Source organism: Choloepus didactylus, chromosome 6 (assembly GCF_015220235.1).
Source record: "Choloepus didactylus isolate mChoDid1 chromosome 6, mChoDid1.pri, whole genome shotgun sequence".
Lineage (NCBI taxonomy): Eukaryota > Metazoa > Chordata > Mammalia > Pilosa > Megalonychidae > Choloepus > Choloepus didactylus.
The window spans coordinates 5,043,593-5,064,496 of record NC_051312.1 but is presented as its reverse complement, the minus strand read 5'-3'; the positions used below and the strand labels follow the sequence as shown (position 1 = coordinate 5,064,496).

General features: G+C 53.6%; 1 protein-coding gene across 1 annotated transcript in view; it reads right to left on the bottom strand.

The window, feature by feature from the left end:
- Positions 1-359: 359 nt before the first annotated feature.
- The window catches only part of SHANK2 (SH3 and multiple ankyrin repeat domains 2), a 624,412-nt gene continuing 603,867 nt past the window's right edge, over positions 360-20,904 (bottom strand). The window contains exons 23-26 of the mRNA XM_037841736.1: positions 19,841-19,952; positions 18,899-18,919; positions 14,809-17,242; positions 360-4,289 (exon numbers count right to left, since the gene is read on the bottom strand). Of these exons, the coding sequence (XP_037697664.1) occupies positions 3,719-4,289; positions 14,809-17,242; positions 18,899-18,919; positions 19,841-19,952 (3,138 nt within the window). The 3' untranslated portion in view covers positions 360-3,718. The remainder of the gene's footprint in view (positions 4,290-14,808; positions 17,243-18,898; positions 18,920-19,840; positions 19,953-20,904) is intronic.

The following is a 20,904-nucleotide window of genomic DNA, read 5'->3' as shown; positions in this document are numbered from 1 at the left end:
CACCCCGACACAAGTGGCAGCCAACCCTCAGTTACACTCTTTAGGAGTGTTCACAGAAGCTGATTCTGACATTTTAAACAATTCCAAAATAATATACATGTTTCAATTTATACATTAAAAAGGAAATAGATCCAAAGCAAATTAGCTCAATGAAAGGAGCATTTTTACTCTTTGATGAAAGATATTATTTGGTCAGTTTTATAGAGGTAAAGCTGGCTATGACGTTTCAAATAACCTTGCATCAGATTGCAAGTTTGGCAACTTTTTGTCTGTTTGATTCAGTTTTTACTGTTTGCAATCAGAACCACAACCTTAGTGCAATAGTATATTTATTTTTTTTTACAGTAATTTTGGTTGCCATACAAGAGATTTAAGGATTGGGAGAAAGTGCAGATTACAGGAGCTTGTTTTTTTTTTTTTAAATGAAGTCTAAAAAGAATAAAAGCACAAAATAACAGCAACATAGATAATGCCAACACCCGTTTTTACACAAACTATAGTGTGAAACAGAAAAAATTTAATGGGAAAATCAATATTTGTGACCCCCACATGAAGTCATTGCCAGATCAACTGGGTAATGCTTGCTTGTTCAAGGACTCAGAAAAAAAAAATCATTTTATTAACTTAAGTACCACAAAGAATTTGTGATATGTAAAGTTCAGCAAATCAACAGTCACACTAAGTCATTTTAATATTCCATGAATTAAAATGTGCACAGACACCCCAGAGAAGGTATCTTGGCAGGTATACATAATTTACATCTTGAGAGATTTTGGTCTTGTATACACAATATTACAGAAACTAGGCATGGGAATGCAATTTATTTAAATTACAGTATATAACAAAAGTTGGTCTTAAAACCTGGAATACTATTAACATGATCTTTATATGAGCAGTTTAACATTTGTTCCAAGAGGGTCATGGAATAGGGCCTGGTCCTAATCTGTCCCAAAGGGGGAGAACAGTGGGCAGCGATTTCAATGAGGAACTATTGCTTTCTGGAGCAAAATAATCAAATAGAGCTAGAGACCGGTTCATCTTGGCAATGCATGTTTAGTGTGTTGGTCAGTGCAGGTTCTGCTAGGCCCTATTACTTTACCGTAATAGGACAATGTATAAAGAAGTGATTTCCTTAGCTCTTCAGCCTTTCAGCCTGCTTTCTTGTGGTCAGCTTTGTGTAGCTTAATGGCACTTGAAGGAAGGGAGCCACAGCCAGCTCTCCCTGACTGCTAGATTTCAGTGTGCCCAAAGCCACCAGGTTGTGGCTGACTACAGCCTGCCAGGGGTTTCTTTTCCTCTCATTTTATCTAGCCTTTTGCCTGGCACTGAGCATAGAGGCAACACCAACTACGGGCAAAGGAAAAAAGAGCCACGATGAAGTGGTTTACTTGTGAATTTTGCAGTAATGGCTGAACCACCATCTTTACATTTTCTGAAATATCGGGCAGCCTTGGCAGGCCACCTGTGGTTTCTAGGCTGAAATTTCTCTAGAGAAATATTTGCTCTCCTTGTGATGGGAAAATGGAAGGTACACTGAAGTAAAGCGCCTTAATAGTCAATTGATTTCAAGTGGGATAGAATCGTTCAGATACAAACATTGACCTGCAAAGGTTTTGGAACAGAAGAAGGTCCCAAGACTTGCTTTCCAAATCAGGGGCATGTGGCTGGAAAAGTTGTGTGTGTGTGTGTGTGTGTGTGTGTGTGTGTGTTTTGGTTTTGTTTTCAGAGAAACTGCTGCATTGTGAATTGTAACCACTTTTGAAGAAATAATTGTCCTTCGATGACGAAGTTCTAGCAAAGATAGAAAATATAACACAGCTCTGCTGGTTCAGATGCATCCAAATAAGGTTGATTTAAAAAGGTCATACTTTTATAATTATTCCACAGAAATAGTATTATTAAATCACAAAAGTTTTTTTTTCTTTAACTTTCTAGCACTGAAGTGGCACAAAGGCTGCCTAGTAGACCAGCCACTTTTTTTTTCTTAAAATATTGTGCTTATAAACTATCTGTACAGCTATTTAAACTTGCAGTAAAGAAAGAGATTTTAAATTGCTAAATTTTACATATTCATTCTAGGGCTGTTCCAGACCTAATCAGACACTTGACCGTGAGCATAAAGAAAAGAAAAAGGAAAAAAAACACAAAAACCCTACATTGTATAATTAGAGATGGGCTGGGCTAGTTCTGAAATCATAATAAAACCATAACCCTGACATTGGAGTGCCTTCCAAACTTGGGAGAATGTGCCGGGATCCTGCCTGGATGTCTTGCTGTCTATGTGCACTGATGGCCTCCCTTGGAAATTTGAGGTATTGCTGCAGGGGAGGAGGGGCTCCAGGGCAAAGACTGGGACAGGGCTCAAGAGATGCAGGGTTGGCAGTCCAGGAGACCTGCTTTTCCTTCCTTCATTTATCTGCTTTTCATCCACCTCTTATCAACCCCTGGGTCCTGTCTACACTCCATACCCAAAGGGTCCTCAAAGAACCTGGAATTCCTGGACATCTAGAGGGAAAAAGCCTCTAAGGGATGGGAAAAAGCCTCTAAGGGATGGGAAAAAACCCATCTTCCCTGGTCTTGGACAGCTAGAGGCCTGTCTTGGGAGAGCCTTGCCTCTGGCCGGCTTGGAACTGAAGACACCGTGGTGCACCCAGCTCCCAGGGGAGGTACTGCCTTGGCGGCAGCAGCACAAGCCCATCATCAACCTCGTTTCTTGTCCTTCATGTCAGAGTGGCTGCTCGCCTCCTCTGATCTCTGCAGAGCTCTGTCACCTTCCATTACAAAAACGTGGAAAGGCAGAGAAACCCCCCTTCTCTACAGTCCTGGCTAGGTAGTCCTGGCAGACAAATGGCTCCTGTTCTTGAGGAGACTTCGGACCCAGGCAGCTGCACCCTGGCTGGTTCCCGTGGCCAGGTCTCTTCTCCTTCCTAGAATTGTGACTTTGTGCTTTGTCTAAGTCTATGTGACATCTGTCTGGCCACCTTGGACTTATGCTAATAGATCTGTAGACATAAAGAAATAAAGCCAAGGAAAGCTGGGCACGATCTTGTTCCAGCTCCCCACCACTGCCTGGAAGCTCTGGCTGCGGAGCCAGGGGTGCACGTGGCAGGAAAAGGTGGGGTAAAGAATCTCTATAGATAAAAAGGGTTCTCTACCTTTCAGGCCCAAGATGGGGCACCAGATGAACACATCTGGGGGCCATCTCACTGCGTCTGGGAAAGAAAAAGGAGCAAGTGAGCATCGAGTGCCCTCTGAGAGGACACAAAAATGAGAAAGGGCCTTAGGCTGAGGCCTGGGGTGGTGAGGGCTGCTCAGGAAGCAGAGGAGGTGGGCCCCAGGAGGTATCTGGAGTACACTGGTGTCTGCCCACAACAGGGAGGGCCCTGCGTGAAATGAGCAGGGAGCCTCTTGGACCTGGCGAAGTGAGGCCACCGGCAAGCCGGAGGCAGGCTGGGAATCTCTTTACATGTTGGAAAATCTCCCTCCCCTTATACCCTGCTTTACAGAAACAGTCCAGGAACCCGGCATAGAGCGCCAGGCATTTCATGGTCATGGCTCAGCCACACCAGGGACACACACAGCATTGCTCTCGGTACCAGGAGACAGGCCCGTGGAGTGGGGCGGGCACTCACAGACCTTGCTTGGCCATCCACACATTTCAGCATAAGCCCATCTCTACTTATAACAAGAAGTCTGTAAAGGTGCAGAGCAGCCATTCTTATCTGTCCAGCAGCTGTTTCAAAGCCCTTTCTATGTTCATTCGGTGCCCGACTCGAGTCACCCCAAGATCTATTAGGTCTTCCTTCTGAAGGTTTGGCAAGTGACTGCCATCAATTTCATTGTCCATGAAGGTCTCTTTATGCTCACCCAAGTTTAGACTTTCCAGCCAGTCTGCCACATCTGGTTTAGTCCACAGGTGGACAGGTTTAGTTGTAAAAGGCTTGTTTGAGATTGGCTGTTGCAGGATCGAGGGAGATGGCGACCTGCTGCGCCCTGCTGGGTTCAAGCCAAATAGGTCCCCAGAAGGGGGCTGGCTTGGAAGGCTGAAGACATCTGAGAGAGTGGGCGAGGGAGATGCGGCAGCGGCAGACAGAGGGGTGGGCAGAATCTCTTTGCTGATCTCTGTTGGTGAGACCACAGGGCTGGAGGCCCGTCTTGTTCCTGAGGTCCTGCTTTCGTGGTCTGGGGGCCGGCTCTGCAGGGTGATGGGCTGAGAGGTGCCAGGGCGAACAGTGAAGGTGACTGTCGTGCTCCGTGTCCCTGAGACAGTGCTCATGACCTCCGGGCTTCTGAAATGGTAACAGCAGAGAAAACAGTCACAAGCCAGTTCACCAAGGAAGGTCAGGGGGAGGCAGATCACCAAGGAAGAGGAGGGGCACACCCAAACTAACTGCTAACAGTAGAGGCACTGGCAGTGAGCAGATTATTTGCCATGCCAGGATGGGGACGAGGGAAGAAAGAAGCAGGAGGCAGACACTTCCAAGGAGATGCCAGAGCACACCAAACCAGCCCACTCGCCTGAACCTGAGATGAGAGAACCTGGGTGGCTTGACCTGTGCAGTGTGAGAGGTGGGAGGGAGGCCAGGGAGGCACTTTTAAGGGCTTGGTCAAATAAGGCATTAAGTGGGGCCAACAATGTCCCTGGGTGGAATGTGTCACCAGTACCTCTTGTGGAAATGGCATGTGCCCCCCTTGCAGCAGGTAGAAGGAAGAGCACCCTTCAGGAGAGACCCTTTCTCAGCTGCCTGGTGGGCTGTAGGCTGTTAGGCCTAAATGCCCAAGTGCAGGGAAGGACTTTAGTAAGCAGACAGCCCCATGGCTACTTGACAGGCCTCAGGATTTGGAGAAAATGTCCAGAAACCCCAAGAATAAGGATTAATTTGTCAAAGTTTAGTCTGTGCTGATCCAACCGAAAGAAAGGGTTTTCTTCACAAGGTGACACACCAACACTGAATGGGTTGTTTGGTTGCAGAATAAATCCGGGGACCACATGGGTGTTTTTCTAGCCTCACTCGAAGGCAGCGTGAGAGACTGACTCAGGCTGTACAATCCTTACCAAAAGGCAGGGAGCTGAAGGGAACCTCATTCTCCTGGGCATGGCCGTGGGGGCCTTGTGCCCATTCTGCTCTGGCTGAGCCGGTGGAGCCCTTGGGGCTCCAGTAGGGCTTGACTCAACCCTGCAAGGCCCCAGCCTTTCCCAGCCCCACGGAGCTGGCGGGGTGACTCCTGTTGGGGAGGAAGCCGGGTCTCAGTGTCTGCGTGGCTCCTGGTCCTCAAGCCCACCTACGTGGGGAGGGTTTTGTGCTTTTAAAAAAAAGACATACAGCCCATTGACTCCCTCACTTGTTTTGGTCAAGACCCGCGGCAGGCTTCTAGTCACACACGCAGGAAGACACCTGCTGCTTCGGGACCCAGTTCGTGCTCTTCTCCGCTGTCCCCAAACAGACTGTCCTGCCCCAGAGAAAGCCATTGCCAGTGAGGCAGTGGAAGAGCAAGTGGGTGTCTCCTGCCTTCCAGGCTCATTCACACGAGTGTGAGTGTGTCACCCACCCTTCTGGAAGGACCATCCTTTGGGTCCCTCCTTAAAACCTGGACTTGGGAGACGTGTGAGTGCTGTCTCTCCAGGGACCAGCTTGGGCAGAATTTTAGCCTGTGGGTCTCTATTTCTTTATCGATAAAGGGGCTCTTCTCCCTTGTGTGGTGTGACGTGACAGGAGGCAGTCGGCGGGGAGGGTTCTCTGGGGCTGTGAAGAGCTGCACAGACACTGGCAATATGGCTGCTAAGGGCAGCAGTGCCTGTCGAGAGGGTCACGGACCAGAGGAGGGCCGCTTTGGTCAGCCGAGAGCCAGCTGTGAGGAGACTCAGCTGGAGGCCAGGAGGCCGTAGCACCTCCTCTTCCTGTCACTGGCCAGTTTTATCAACTTGTGGGTGACTGTCTTTTGAAATCTGCAGCTGACTGTGTAGGGCAGCGTTTCTTGATCCCTCATAAAAATCACCCAGGAAGTCAGAAATGAGGACTATGTATCTCAGACCTCCAGAATCGGCATCTCGGGGTGTGGTGGTGAACTGCCCTGGACGTGCTGATACACACTGAACCTCAGGAACCAGTCTGGCCCTGGGCTTTCCTTGAGGGCATGTCTCTGGCCTGCTGGATTTACTGGCACGTAAAAAGCGAATAGGCTAGAACCTCTGCATAAGCCAAACAGAAAGGTGTGAGCCAGGATGGCCCGGAGCTGGTGGTCCATCTCTTGCTCGCTGGTATCTCATCTTTCTCATTTGCTGCCATTTGTTTTTTTCTGCCACTGATGTGTATTTGGTTAAGACACTGGTTCATTACTTTGGTGCCCCTAAGCCTCGTGGCACGTCCCCACTTGACGTTTGTCAATGGCACTTCGAGGATGGACCGTGCCACAGTGGGAGAGCAGCAGCAGGTCTGGAAAGGGTTGATTCTGTGGAATCTCGTCTCAATCCTGTCGTTAGGAGAAGCATTTCTGCTGGGCCTGGGACATCATCTACTCACAGAGTGCTCCCAGCTGGTGTTGTGGGGTGGGTTCTGCTAAAATCGAGGGTCCCTGTCGGAAACCTCCCCCAGTGGGAGGTGTTGCTTGTTGGCTGTACTGAGATACTGGTGACAACAACAGGTAAAAGGCGGCTCAGTGGCGACTCTGAGGGCACCACCCTCCCCAGCCATAGTTATTTCAACTCAAGAAGTAGGAGCCCAGCTGGGCTCAGGGCTTCCCCTCAGGAGAGAGGAACCGGCACCTGCAGAATCTGGATGTGGGTTCTCAAGCGGGATTTCAGGTGGGCCTGAAAGACACATCCAGTTCCACCTTGGGCGGAGGCCAGAACCGGAAGCCCTGTGGGACGCTCTCCCAAGGACCGCCTCTGCCCGCAGCCACAGAGCAGGTCTGTCTTGGGGAAGGCTCATCTGTTCCTCTTTGATACAACAATTAAGCTAAAATTATTGACATAAAGCCATGAACAAGGGTACACTCCCTTCTTTCAGAGACACTGTGGGTGTTGGTTAGAGCCAGGGAGCTTCCGAGAAGAGGGGAGGTTTTTGTAAAGTGTGGAAACATCACTCACACAAGGCTCAGGGACCCAGGTGGTTGGGGATGCCCTGGGTGGCTTTGCCAGGGCGGAGCAGCCAGGCAGCGACCTTGTCCCTCACTAGGCTCTGTGAAGCCGGGAACGATGGGCACCAGAGCCAGCCATCGCCAGCCCTGTGGGTGAGGAAGCTTTGTGAAAATGCCCCACCATGGACAGGGAGTTGGGAGTCTTCTTAATTTTAAAGAAAGGTTCTGCAGGCAGCTAGGTTTGCTGTCAGGAAGTGAAGAGGAGGCTCTGCAAACACATCAGTGGGCAGTGAGAGTGAGAGAGGAGCACACACCAGAGACGAGCTGCATTTCTGCAGATGGCACTTACTTCGATTCAGCATGACCCTCTTCTGTTAACACCCATCATGGGAGCAAATGAAAATGACAGAATGGAATGGCTTGAGACAACGCTGCAAAATGAATTGAAGGAAAACAAAGAAGCTTCTTTTGATGGATGAAATGAAAGCAGTGGTGCGGCCATTGGCTGAGCATCCGTCCACGCTGGTTCCTTTCCAGCAGGGGCAGGTAGTGCAGCCACCACATAATGGCTCAGAATTGAAACTCAATGTGGGCCCCACTTTCCTCTTTAGAATGGGAACTTCCCATCTGTGCCTTCTCTGGCTTGGGGTAGTTTGAGTCACTCACAAAGAAGAAAAACATTCAGGAGAAAGTTGGTAAGAAAGGGACAAGTGGCACTGGCATGACAGCCTCTGCGTGAAGCCCACTGAGAACCATCTCATTGCTAATTCCCTAAGTCAGGCTCCTGAGCTGTCCTTTGACTTCTGCTGCTTTTGAAGGAAAAAATCAACAAACCTAGTGGGGGGCACCCCACTGGGACGGTGCTTTGCTTCAAGTCGCCAATGTGGGATGGCACCCAACTGCTAATGACGGGAGGCATCAGGTCTGGCCACATGCTCAGGGCCTGCCAACACCCCTGTGGTATGTTGCTATAGAGAAGAGCAACCAGAGAGTTTGAAAAGCAAAGCGTGAAGGCTGGTCCTCCCTGCACCCTCAGTAGCTTCATTTGCTCTCGGCTCATCGCACTGATAGCATTCACTGACCCTCCCGGTTGCACAGACCATTATGTTGCTAAGCAACCACTGGGTGGAACTCATGGGAATCTGTTACCCTCATTTAGAACACACACATGCGTGTGCGCACACACACATACACAAATCCGTATGGAAACATGAAAAGTTAAAAAAAAATCAAGTTACTGTTATTTTATGAGTATGACAAGATCTTTGGGGGAGGGGAGAGTAACTGTACCACCAGTGGCTTTTTCATTCTGTGAGAATGCACTTGGTTCCTGTACAAAAACTGAGGTGGCCAGAGGCTGGAGAGGGGCCTCTCAGTGACCATGAGGGGCTTTTGATCTGTCCCTACCATGAGCTTTGACCCAGGCCCAGCACTGGGGCTCAGATTCAGAATCCTTTTGGCATAAAATTCTCTCCAGCACACATCGGCTCTCTGTATGTAGTTGCTGTACAGTTTTAGGAATGATGCCCACTCACTCACTAAGACTTCATCTTGATAGCGTCCTCACAGGTGGCACGTATGCTGGGCCCCAACAAATCTGCCCTGCACCTGTGCCATGCTTGCCATTGCACCAAGCCTGTGGGGGCTCGCGCCTTTCTTCCACTCAGTCCTCCCATTTTCCCACTGGCTCTGAGCCCCAGAGGCCCAAAAGAGGGGCTCCATATTAGATCATCTCGTGTCGTAAGATGACAGTGGTGTGAGTAAGTACAGTAAGTCGTAAAATTATAATACAGAGTTAGAGGATGTAGAAGGTAATTGTTGAATAAACGGCTACCAGATAGCTTTGCACCCATTTCCCAGACCGAGGAGTTGAGTGACTTGACCAAGAGGAAGCAGAAGTAGAGGTGGGGGTGGGGGGTGAGGATTTGTTGGGCTCAATGGCCATTCTACCAGGAACCCAGGCCTTCCTGCTAGAATGTCCACATCCAGGCAGGTCCAGAAGTGGCCAGTTTTCAAGGAGAAATATTCGCCTGGTGAGGGATCTTGCCGAATGGGCCTGGCATCCAGGCTGGGAAGTGAGAACGCAAGAATCAGAACTGAAAGCTGCTATGCGATGGGCAAGGCTAAAATGCTCCGGTGGGCGAGAGCAGCCTGTGAGGAAACACACTGAAAGCAAATTGCATGCCCCCCTCTAACTAAGGCTCATCTAATTATCTACAACTTAACTCACTGACATTACCTTAACATTTCAGTCAGTGCTGGGAGATGATAAAACTGCCGTGACAGCACTGAGGTTATGAACATGCTGTTAAGTGGGTTCTGTTATCAAGTCAGTTTTGAAGTCTGTGCTCTGGGACCGGCTGGGCCGAGATAATTTTTTAACAACCCAAATTGATTTATTTTAAAATCAAGAGGCTCTCAGGGATGATACTGCAGAGTGCTGGTGAGAGCTGGAGGCCCTGCCAAGGTGAAGGGCGGGTGCTCGTCAGCGAGCACTGCAGCCTCGGTGAGGCGTGGGGAGAGGGGCATCTGTGAGAGGATTTTCCTGAGAACTGGCCGGAGCGCACAGCCCCAGATGTCAGCCTGAGGCCAGCGTGAAAGCCCCGCAGGGGCCTCTGGGACCTGGAAGGGCTGGGAACAACCCAGAACAACACAGTCTCCCCCTCCAAACCCCTCAGTGCCTCCTCAGTGAAGGCCAGACTTTGGATCCCACCTGGACCCACTGCAAAGAGCTAAGTGATCCACAGGGGACCCTGGGGTACCCCATATGCACGCCCCCCTGGAAGCCATAGGGGATCCCCACAAGCATGCACTCACCCCTCTGCTCTTCCCAATGCACAGATGGTGAAAATGAAACTGACGTTTTCTGCAGAAATATTGATTTATCTTGCTTTAAACAATGTTGCCTGGGCCAGAGCCAGTTTGTTTGTTTTGGGTCAGAGCAATGCCAATGTGAGGCAAGTGGTGCTGTGTTTTCTCCTGGCTGCTGAGGTCTTTATGCCTTGAATCTACCCACTTGTCCCCTCATCTCACACCTGGATGCCTGAGCAGCCTGCTTCCGGGCTTCCGTGTGTGTGTCACGGTGTGGTCCATCTGACCACGCAGCAGCCTGGGCAATGTTCCCAAAGCAAAAGGCAGCTCCTGTCATGCCACTTCTTAAACCCTTGATGGCTGCTGTCAACTCAGAATGCCACATGACTTCACCATGGCGCACCAGACCTGATGCCACCTGGCCCCAGCCCCTGCCCCCTCCCCCCCCACCAGGCTGGCTTTCAGCATGGAAAGTGCTTTCTGCCTCTCTGCCTTGGTACTCGCCATTCCTGGGGCCTGGCCTGTGGCACCTGCTTTTCTGCACAGCTGGTTCCTTTCTGTATTTTGGGGCATTGGTCACCTTCCTGCACATGGTCTCTAACCTGTTCACCTCTCAGTTCCCTTGCAGCACGTGCCACACTTGGGATTTGTTTTGTTTATTATTATGACCCTTTTCCACCTCAAGAATGAGAGCTCCATAGGGAAATATCTTGTACGTTTTCTCATTCAGCAATAAATCCAGGGCTTAGCACAGTACCTGGCACGCAAGGTGATCAGTAACTTATTTGTTGACTGCAGAAATGAATCCAGCTGCCTGAGCCCCCATGGTTTTGTGTTCCTCTTGTTATTCTGCACCACCAGGCCTGGTACCGGTCTCAGCTAAAGCAGCAGCTCAAGAAACTGATCAGTGAGCCCTGGGGGCCAGGGGCCCTGGCTGGGATTCCCAGCCCAAGGACTGAGGGGTCCGCTTGCTTCCCAGCAGCTTGTGCCTGTGGAGCCTGCACCCTGCTGCGGGACTTTACGCAACACCTCAAGGTTCTCTGTTCCCTGGTCCACGAAATGGGGAGAATACCACTCGCCCCCAACTCCTCCAGTGTGGCAAACATCACACGCATCAGTAGACCACAGATGGATGCTGAAAGTAGCATTCACAGAGCAAGTGAAGGTTGTCCTTGCCATCGTGGGGTCTGCTTTCATGTGCCCATCCTGGAGCGAGAGCTCTGGTGCTGCCCACGGCCCAGTCAGTCTCATCTTCCTGGCCCCGTGCTTCTGCAGCTGGCCCTGTGCAGGGTCCTCGGCGTCTGTGTTAGTGGCCGCCATTGGGGGGTTCTGCTGAGGAGGAGAACCAGCTGACTTCACAGAGACTCAGGCTCCCCTCCTACCAGGGCTTCCTTTACTTTGGTCTGGTTCAGGATTACTTCCTGGAATAATTGAGCTGGGCGGCTGCAGGAGCCCTTTTTCCTGAACTGCCTGATGGCGCCACTCTTCGCAGGGTGTTTTAGCTCAGGTCAGAGGAGATGCCTCCAACGTTTCTTTATTTATTAAAGAAAACGGCTTGATTGCCTTCGTTTCACCCACGTATTTGTAATCAAGACATTTCCAAATCCCACGTCATCCCTGATTTTGGGGAAGAGATATGAGCAGCAGAAATTCATTCATGACTGTAGCTAAATCACATGTACCAAATAAATAAGGAACTAGTCATTTGATTTTATGCTTTAGCCCTAATCCTATCCTGGGTTCTAGCAAGAAGTGAAAAGAAAACAGTCTCACCTCAGAGTTCTGAAGAAGAAACTCAGGGGTGAAAGTGACTTTCATAGGGGCCAGCTCAATGGAGGTTTCTGTCTACTTAGTGAGTGAACAGAACAGTTGGTGGAGCAGCTCCAAAGTGTGTCCCTTTCCTGGGTGATCCAAACTTGTCTCTGTGGAAATGGGATTTTTGCATTGCTGCTTGTTTGTGGTTTCAAAAAGCATGGTCCATTTTCAGTTTTCCCTTGAAAAACTCATTTCTTTTTCCTCAGTGGGAATTCCCTTCATCTAATTTCCTGGCTCTTTTTGCCCAGGGACATTCACAGATCTGAATTTTTAGATGAAGGGCCCTCCTAGGTGAGCCCCGGCTGAGTATACGTGGGGCTCGGGGCAATCCCCGAGTGGTGTGGGAATCACCCAGGCCTACCAGTGAAGGCAGCATCCACCAAAGCAAAGGCCCCCCATGGGGCGGTGACTGGAAGCACACATGCTGATGTTCATCTGCGAGGGAGAGGAGGACTGGGGTTGGGGTGCTGCCTCTTTGTCCTACCCAAAAGAAAATCATCCACACCCAGGGCATGGAGGAGGGCCCTAGCACACCCTGAATGATCTGTCCGGGGCCCACTGGGGATTGCACCTGCTGTCACTCTGACTTGCCCTCATTAGAGGGCCTCGTGGCTGCAGCTGGCATCCGAGTGCGTCCATCTGCCAGCGTTGCTCCAAGCACTTGACTCAGTGAGGTCATTAGGTCAGAAAAGTGAGGGTAGAGAGTGGAATGCCTGGTCCAGGGCCTAAGTTACCATCCGTCATCGTCCTTTGCCCCTCCTGCTGTTAGTCCAACTCTGAGCAGAGCCCTTGGCCTCTGGGCACTCAGCAGTGCTGGGGACTGCCTGGGGACTACCCTTGTCTGCTGTCAGTCACTGGGCAGCCAAAGAGCCCAGTGCTCAGCTGGGCCTACCGAGTTCCACAGGCCTGGGAGCAGCCTTGCCCTCGGCTGGTTGTGGCCTTGCAGAGGTTATGCTGCAGGCTCATCCCTGGCTCCAGCCAGAGGCCAGTGTCGAGCTCTGAGACAGCCCTGGGGTTGTAGAGCCAGTTCTTGACTTCCCGCGTGGGGCCCTTGGCTGGGCCGCTTCCCCTCTCTGGCCTCTGTGGCCTCATCTGCACAGTGGGAATGCCCGCAGGCCCTACCACGCTGGTGCCCCTGGAGCGTGATGCCTGGTGTTTTGTGAATGCTTAATAGGTGTCGGCTGGCACTCTCAGCAGTGAACTGGGTTATAAAAGAACATCCTGGAGGTGGCTGTCCATGGGAACAAGCATCTGTTGGAGGTGGACACACAGGTGCTCTCCTCAAGAAACCTGACAGGGCAACCCGCTAATGTCTGCTCTGAGGCCCCTCCTTGCCCAGGGCCCACCTAAGGAAATGTGGGGCTGGAAAAGCTCTCGTATGCGCCTTTCTGGTTGGGTTGCCCAGCCTGGAAATGGACAAAGAGGTGGTGAGCCATCCAGATGCAGTCCAGAGAGGATGCTGAGGCCCTGGGCCCACCAGGTGGGAGTACTTAGGGCTCCATGGCTCGTGCAGACCAGCCCCACTGGCTGGGCCAGTGACGTCATTTCTCTAGCCCTGAGCCACTGCCCTTAGTGCCTTCTTTAGGACACCCATTGGTAACGAGGGGTGAGGGTGCAGAAGTGCAGGCCAGAGAACCTCAACCTGGGTCCCGGCTCCCACCTGCTGGCTGTGAACACGGCTTTCTGGGTCTTCATTTCTTCTAGAAAATGGGGATAATTAATACTTGTTCCCCTGCCCCTGGGGTTGTCATGGAAAATGTCCACCTAGGTGAGAATGTCAGAGAAGTGACCTCTAAGGTGATGTCTCTCGTGTAACAGAACAGCTGAACACTGCTACTACATGAGGCAGAGGGGAAACTAGCAGGTTTTCGAGGTTTTCTTAAGACTTTAAAATATATTTCATTTGTAGGTCTGTACATACACACGTCCACTGGAAGCAGCAAATTTTTAAAGAATGGTTCCTCACCTGGCGGTGCCGTGTGCACGCACGGCTCATGGTGGGGGCTGTTAAAAGACAGCAGCATCAGCATGCTGCTCCCCACCATGGCCAGCCAATCATGCTCCACTAAAGAGTGGGGGGGGGGCATCCAAGTAATCTATTTACACTCACACTGAAAAACAACTGGGAAAATTGCGGTGCTCAGCCCGCATCTCAACACCCAGCTGTAGTGTGGTATTGCTGATTAATGGACGTTGTCATTTGAATCAAGCACTTGCACGGCAGGAGTACGAAGAAAGACTTCATTAGTCAAGATGATGCAACCCGAGATTAGACGTCAGGGGGTGGGAGGGAAGGACGCTGTTTCGTGGGGGACAGCCAGGCGTGCTGTGGAGGAGGAAACCGCAAACTGCAAGTGTCTGGGGAGGAAACAGGGTCCCCGTAAGAATCCTCCAGACCTTACACACAGAATGGCTTCAGCACCTTCTGCTTGGGTTTAGAAATGACTCCTCACTCCTCATCTTCCAACCCCAATGAAAATATCCAAACCCTGCCTGATAACCATGAATGGCCGCCTTGGGGAGAATCGGACGTTTTCCTCCATGTAGTGTGCCTCCTGGGATAGGACGGGCTGGCAGGGGGAATGGGTTTCTCTCTGAACTCACTGGTAATGGCACAATGCAGCCTCTTCCTCGCCCTCCCGGGCCAGCGATGGGAATCGGGGTCAGGGGGAGGGGGACACGTGCCAGGCCCTCAGACATACACACGCCACTGACCCCGCCACCCCACACAGCATTTGGCTGGCCTCATGTACCACCTCGGAGCTCTTGTCCAGTTTGGCCACGCTCGAGCCCTGGAGGGCACAGGAGGAGAGAGGGCAGAGCTGCTCCTCGGGAGCCACGGTGGCAATGCTGGGAGTGAACGCATCCTATCACGTCTTTACCAGGGAGCATTGCATCCTTCCTCCTGGGGGTGCTCTCTGCTCTGCTGTGCCAGATTCCGGCGCGTGAGGAAAAGCAGTGCCTTATTGCACTGACAGAAAAGGCTTTCAAGTCCCCCTCTTCGGGTCTGTGGTGACTGCTCCCCCAGGTCTCTCCTGGTCTGCACTGGACGACACAGAGAAGCCCGAGCCTGGAGCAGCCGGCCGTGCCAGCCGCGGCACTTACCTGGTAGTGGGGCCGATGGCCTTGGCTCCGGTCACTGAGTCCAACCCTTCCCCCGGCTTTGCCGATTTCTCTCGGTTCATTTGCTGCAGGATTGAGTTCAATTCGCTAATAACGTTTGCTTTGGGGCCTGAGAGGATTGGGCTCTTGGCCTCCGTGACATCCCCCCATAACTTGGAGGTCCTTGGCTGTATGACCTTCGTGGCCCCAGGCTGGGCGCCTCCCGGCGGGGGAGGCGGGGCGGGTGGGGGGACAGCCAAGCTGTCCGTGTCCTCTTCCATGAGGGCGTCTTGGTAAAGTGCATTGCTTTTGTGAATTATGGGCTTCATTTTTGGCTTGGGAGGCACGGGGGGTTTGTCGACCACAAATGCTTGCCCGTCTGCATAGACTGTGCAGGTGTCCATGCTCTCCCCGCCCTCGGAGGACAGGGTGGAGATGCTGGACACGGTGGAGATGGTGCTGGTTGTCTCCAGGTGGTGGTCGCTGCTGCTGCGGCTGTCCACCTCCTCAATCCCAGAGTCCGTGACGGCGTCGAAGCTCTCTGGGGGCGGCAGGAAGGAGGTGGGGAGACAGTTGGAAAGACCAGCTGGTCTCTTGCCGTCTGCGGCACTGGGCGGCTGGCTGGAGTTCAATGAAGGGGACGGAGGGGGGTCGTTTTTTTTCTGCTTGATCAAGTCTGCCAGAGCGGGCACAGAAGCGGCACGGTCATCAGGGATATCAAAACTATTTGCAAATTCCAGGGGAGGAGGCAATGGCTCTGTAAAAATAAAGTCTTCGTCCAGATCCACAGACGCCAGCGGGGGAGGAGGGATACGGAAGGGCAAGATGACTGCCTCTTCCACGGAGCTGGCCGCTGCCATGGCTCTGCCGGGCGCAGCGGAGACCTGGAAAGCACCTTCGGTTTCGGAAATGCCCTCTGGCCCCTCGGAGGGCAAGCCGTCCGGCTCGGCCTCCATGTCCGCGCCCTCATCGTCCTCCTCCTCCTCCTCTTCCTCCTCCTCCTCCTCCTCCTCCTCCTCCTCCTCCTCCAGGGAGCCACCCGCCCTGGCGGCAACAGTGTGCACCATGAGCAGCCCGGCGGGTTTCTGCCGGGACGTATCCACGATGTTGACCAGCATGTTCTTCTTGTCATCCCCCTTCCCGTCTCTGCCGAGCTCTGTCTCGTACTTGTTCTCTGTCTCTTGCCTTCGCAGGGGGCCCCGCGTGTTCTGCCTGGTGATGGCAGGGAAGGCCGCATCCACGGTGGGCCGCATTTTGGTATCGATGTAGAGAGGCTTGTTGAGGTCGGCCTTGGGGGCCTCCCCCTTGGGTCCCTGCTGGGACTCCTGCATGGCACGGTCCCTTGCTGACAGTGCCAGGGCCAGTGGTGAGCTGGGGTCGAGCAGCCGCCCTGTGAGCGGGTGAACGTAGTTCTCAGGGCCGGTCACGTTGCTGCCCTTGCCGGGTGTGGCGGGGCTGCCTTCGGGCCCCTGGACCTTGGGTGCAGTGCTCGGTGGCCTCCCGGCCTCCCCCTGCATGCCGGCCTCACCACTGCCACCAAAATGGTTCTCGGGCTCCCTGGGTGTGGCGCCTGGCACGGGCGATGACAGCGGCTCGGTGCTGTCCTCGTTGCCAAACCCTTCCTCCTCGGGGAGCTTGGAGGGCCGCGCCCTGGGCACGGGCGGCCCCAGGCCCACATCCTCATCGCCCAGGTCTGTGGAGAGGAAGGCTGGGGAGTTCCTCCTGGCCTCCAGCCGCTTCTCCCGGTCCCGGACGGCGCCGGCGATGGCCGCTGCAAAGGGGCTGCTGACGGTCAGGCCGTCATCAGGCCGCAGCTGGCCCGGCTGCTCCGACGCCTGGGGGTCGATCTCCATGCTGCTGCCCTGGCTGCTCTTGCCGCTGCTGCTGGTTGAGGGCTCCTTCACGATGATGGTGGGGATGGGGATGGAGCACGTCTTCTCGGGGCTGTCCTCCACGTTGGACTGCTTCACCAGCATGCCCTTACGCCTGGCGGGCTTGGCAGGCACGTACACTGCCTTATTGGCGATCTTCCCCACCTCCGAGTACGGGTTCTCGGGCATCTGGCCCCTCCTGGTGCGGAAGTTGGCCTGGGCGGCGGCGTTCCGGCTGTACAGGTCGTCAGAGTCCAGGGAGTAGCGGTCGAGCTCTCTCCTGTAGTACAGCCCCTTCTCCCTCACCATGGTGGCCACGGTGTCGGACCGCGTGGACGGGGAGACCTTGGCCGCAGGATTCTGGTTGAATGCGGGCTTGATCGTCCCATAGACCCTTGGAGTGGGGGACTTGGGGCAGTTGTAAGCGGTGGGGGAGGGTGGGGGTGGGGACGGGGGCACGGACTGCGGCGGCGGGGGGATGTCCTCCGAGGTGTCGGGCATGGACAGGCTCCGGGTGAACTTGAGCATCGGTGGTGCCAAGAACTGCCGCTCTTCCTCTGTGATGCCTGGAAAGAGGAGGCAGGTTAGTTTCGAATGGTGCAAGATCCCTGTTGGCTTAGGATCGCACAAGACACCATGTCGCTGCCAACTCCGCGCTACTACAATGCACACTTCCCACAAAGCACAGTACAAGCCACGATGCCAAGAGGTCAGCTTCCTGGCTCACTTGGAGCCAAAAGAGAACAACGACTAGAGAAAAAGGAGTCACCAGATGCAGTGAGTGTGTGCTGCTGAGATGGCAGCCACTGGGCAGGTCCTTGGAGCACCCAGACCCATGTGAATGGCCGGTCATTCTGGGTGGCGAGCGCCCTTGACACTGAGCCGTGCGCCTCTCCCCAGGCTCACTCTGGGCCCCAGCCTCCTCGGGCCCCTTGTGAGCGTGTGTGTGCACACACGTGCTGGAGGTGGCATCCTCTATGACCCTTTCAGCCTTGGCCAAGCCCCTGAGGGTGATTTTGGGGTCTTGCGGTTTTGGGGTCTGGGTCTGTAGTCATGCTGCCCATCCAAAATGAGGGCAAATGGTGAAGGGGTGGAGGGGCCCCCGCATTTGCTTGTGTGTTCTAATGGTGCAGGAATGTGGAGGACTGGGCTGCTGTCAGGGTAGCCTCGGGACTTAGTGCAGCATCTTTGGGTGCCAGGGGTTAGTGCAGCCTCCACGGGCATCAGGGGTTAGTACAAAGTCCGTGCATGCCGGGAGTTAGTGCAGTGGCCGTGGTCATTGGGTGTGGGCATCAGCATGGCCTTCTGTGTGCTGAGAGGAGAGCTGGCATCACCATCTTGACCCCCTGGGGGGTGGTGCCAGGCTTAGTATGTGCTGGAGCTCAGTGGGATCCTCAGAAGGGCGGTGCCTCAGAGAAAGGGCCATCTTGGCCAGGAGACCCACCCAGAGGGGCGGGAGCCCAGCTCGCCTCCACCCAGGGATGCCCTCTCAGGCCAGGAGCAGGATCCCGAGCACACACTCCACGTGTGGGCTGGTGAGCCCCTTTCGGATCTGCCTGTGGAAGGCTCTGGAACTGGGAGAGGGATGCAGCAGTTTGCCTTGATCGGGATTGACTTGGCGCAGATCAAAGTTGAGTTCTAAGACTTGACCTAATCCCAACCCCGGGACATTGCCTGCACAAGAGAAGGCAGCCGAGGGTTATGATGGCTGAGTGCCCTGGCCTTGTCAGACCTGACTGGGCCGTACCAGCTTCCTCACCCGCGCGTCCTCTGTGTGTGTCGGCTGGGTGTGATTTTATAGACTCTCTTTCCAACAAAGACAGGAAACATCAACAGAGCACTCTGGGAGAAGTAAGCAGGAACATAGAAGCACAGAGCGGACAGACAGGGCCTAGTATTTCACGTCAGAGCATGCAGGGTCCTCAGAAACAGAGCAAAAGGAATTACTTGCAATCAAAAGGATTCCTGTGACAAACTACAATCATTGATTCTGATAGAAATCCCCATTCGATAAGGGTATTCCAAATTTGACATACTCCTTGTGGAAGGATATTTTGGTGTCACCCGTATCAAGCTGCTAAAGGCTTTCTTGACTGACCATGTGCTATGGGTTGGTTGGCTGACAATTGTATTCCCAAGGAGTAATAATTTAAGAATACACCTTATAGAGTAAACTGGGTTACATTCAAAGTACAGAGCTCAAACTGTAAGGAGTCACTAACCTGATAGAAAGAGTCTGCTGTCTGACAGGAGGAAATCAACGGTTATTAACCAGTTACAGAGCCAGTAATTCAACAGGGCTTGCTTAGCTGCTCCCTTGCCAGCAGCCCTGAGCTTGCTGGCAGAGTTTTATTAATGGCGACGCTGCCTCCACGATATCTTACTCTTTAGTTACTGCACCTGCCATCCACCTCAAACTAGTCACAGACAAGGCAGCCTCCAAACAACACGAAGAGCAGTGTCCCCCAGGCAGGGGGCCGAGGGGTCTGCCCCTCTCTGCACAGTCCCTTCTCTGCCCCAGTCCCTGGGGACTGGCAGCGGCCTGAGCATCTATGGGATTACATGGTAGAAACAAGGCTGGGTTGTCTCACAGAGGGACTGTTTCAAAGGGTAACGTTTATCATGCCTGTAACAGAGTTAATGGGAATAATTGTGACATTGAGAAAGATCAGTTTTATACAAGACACAGTACATTATTTCACGAGAATTCAAGGCTCTGACCCCACCGCCCTTAGAAGCACGTCTTGTTGAGCTCATCCTACAGAACATGGCAGTGGGTCAGCGTAGGAACTGGGGAAGCAGCTCAGCCTGCCTGTTCCGACCCAGACGCGCCCCTGACCACCCACTCTCTTTCCTGCCATTTGGCTCCTTCCCCCCTCACCCTGCTTGCACAGAGAAGCCACCCCTGGTTTTGTAGGTGGTTTTGTAGGCGGTTTTGTAGGCATCGGGGCACAAAGATTTCATCCAGCTCAGACACCCGAATGGCTGCCCGGCAGGTGAGCCAGGTGCCTGCCCGCCCTCAAGTGGGAGGGCCTGGTGGGGGGCTTTAGGGCAGCAGTACCAAGGCAACCAGGGAGGGTGCTGGGGGCAGCACCCCAGTGGGCTCTGAGGGCTGTGCTAGAAAGCCAAAGGGCACCTCTTCAGGTGGGGGGCACACTTCTTACCTATCGATTTCTGCCTTCGCATCGTACCTCGAGGGATGCCCAGGAACGGGCCTTTTGGGCTACCAGGAACGGTGGGTGTCATCATGGCTATCCCTTGGCGTTCATACATGGACTGCAACCAGAGAACCTGGTGTGAGGGTGGCAGCGATGGGGCACCAAGCAGGTGCCACAGAACCCGGGCAGAGTGGGCACCCACCACCGAGCCTTCCCTGGGGTGTGCTCCGGGGAACCCCCTCAATTTCCAGCCGAGGCTGAGGAACACCAGTATGGAGGAGCTGAGAAGGGCCCCTGCCTCCCTGTCAGCTCCCTGAGTGGATGTTCTGGCCTGTTGAAATGCACGCAAGCCCTCTCGGGGCCCTCAGTGGAACATCCACATCTCTGAGGAAAGGCTGCAGGGCAGTGGGGCAGTGGGTAAGGGGCCTGGCCACACCGTGGGGCCTTGTCTCCTCCTCTGAAATGGGTGAGGGGCCTGGTCTTGTGAGCTGCACTGACAATTGGGGTGCATCCAACGGCTGGGCTGAGAGCTGTAGGATTTCTCTGGTGCACAGACAATTCACATGCCAGGGTCTCTCCCTCCTCTGGGCTGGCCTAGGGGAAGGAGCCCTGTGCTCACCTCCTTTACTCTGCAAGCAAATTCCCTGGGCTGCCTCCACCCAACCCTCTTGCCACTCTGAGCCGCCATGTCCTTTGTGAGCTGAGCTGCTTGGCTGACCCACTTCATGTGGCTGGGAGGGCAACTTGTGCGAAACATCAGCTGTGAACGCTCAGTGAAAGCACCCCTGTGCCAGCTCTCATCCCTCTAGAACTTGTGCCCCAGTCATCCTACTGGGAGCCACGGGCTTACCCAGGCTCTGCAGTCTGCCTGTGGTTCTCCTCCACAGGCCTGAGGCTGGGGGTGAGAAGTGGGGCCCTCTGGAAAGGCGAGGGTGGCACTGGCAAAGGCCCAGGCAGGGGCTGGGGAGTGTCTGGGGACAAGGTGGGGTGCAAGGCTGCTGCCAGGGGCCAGGCAAAAAGATCTGAGGAAGGCCTCGGGGGAAGGGCTCAGTGTCTCCCTGCGCCGGTGC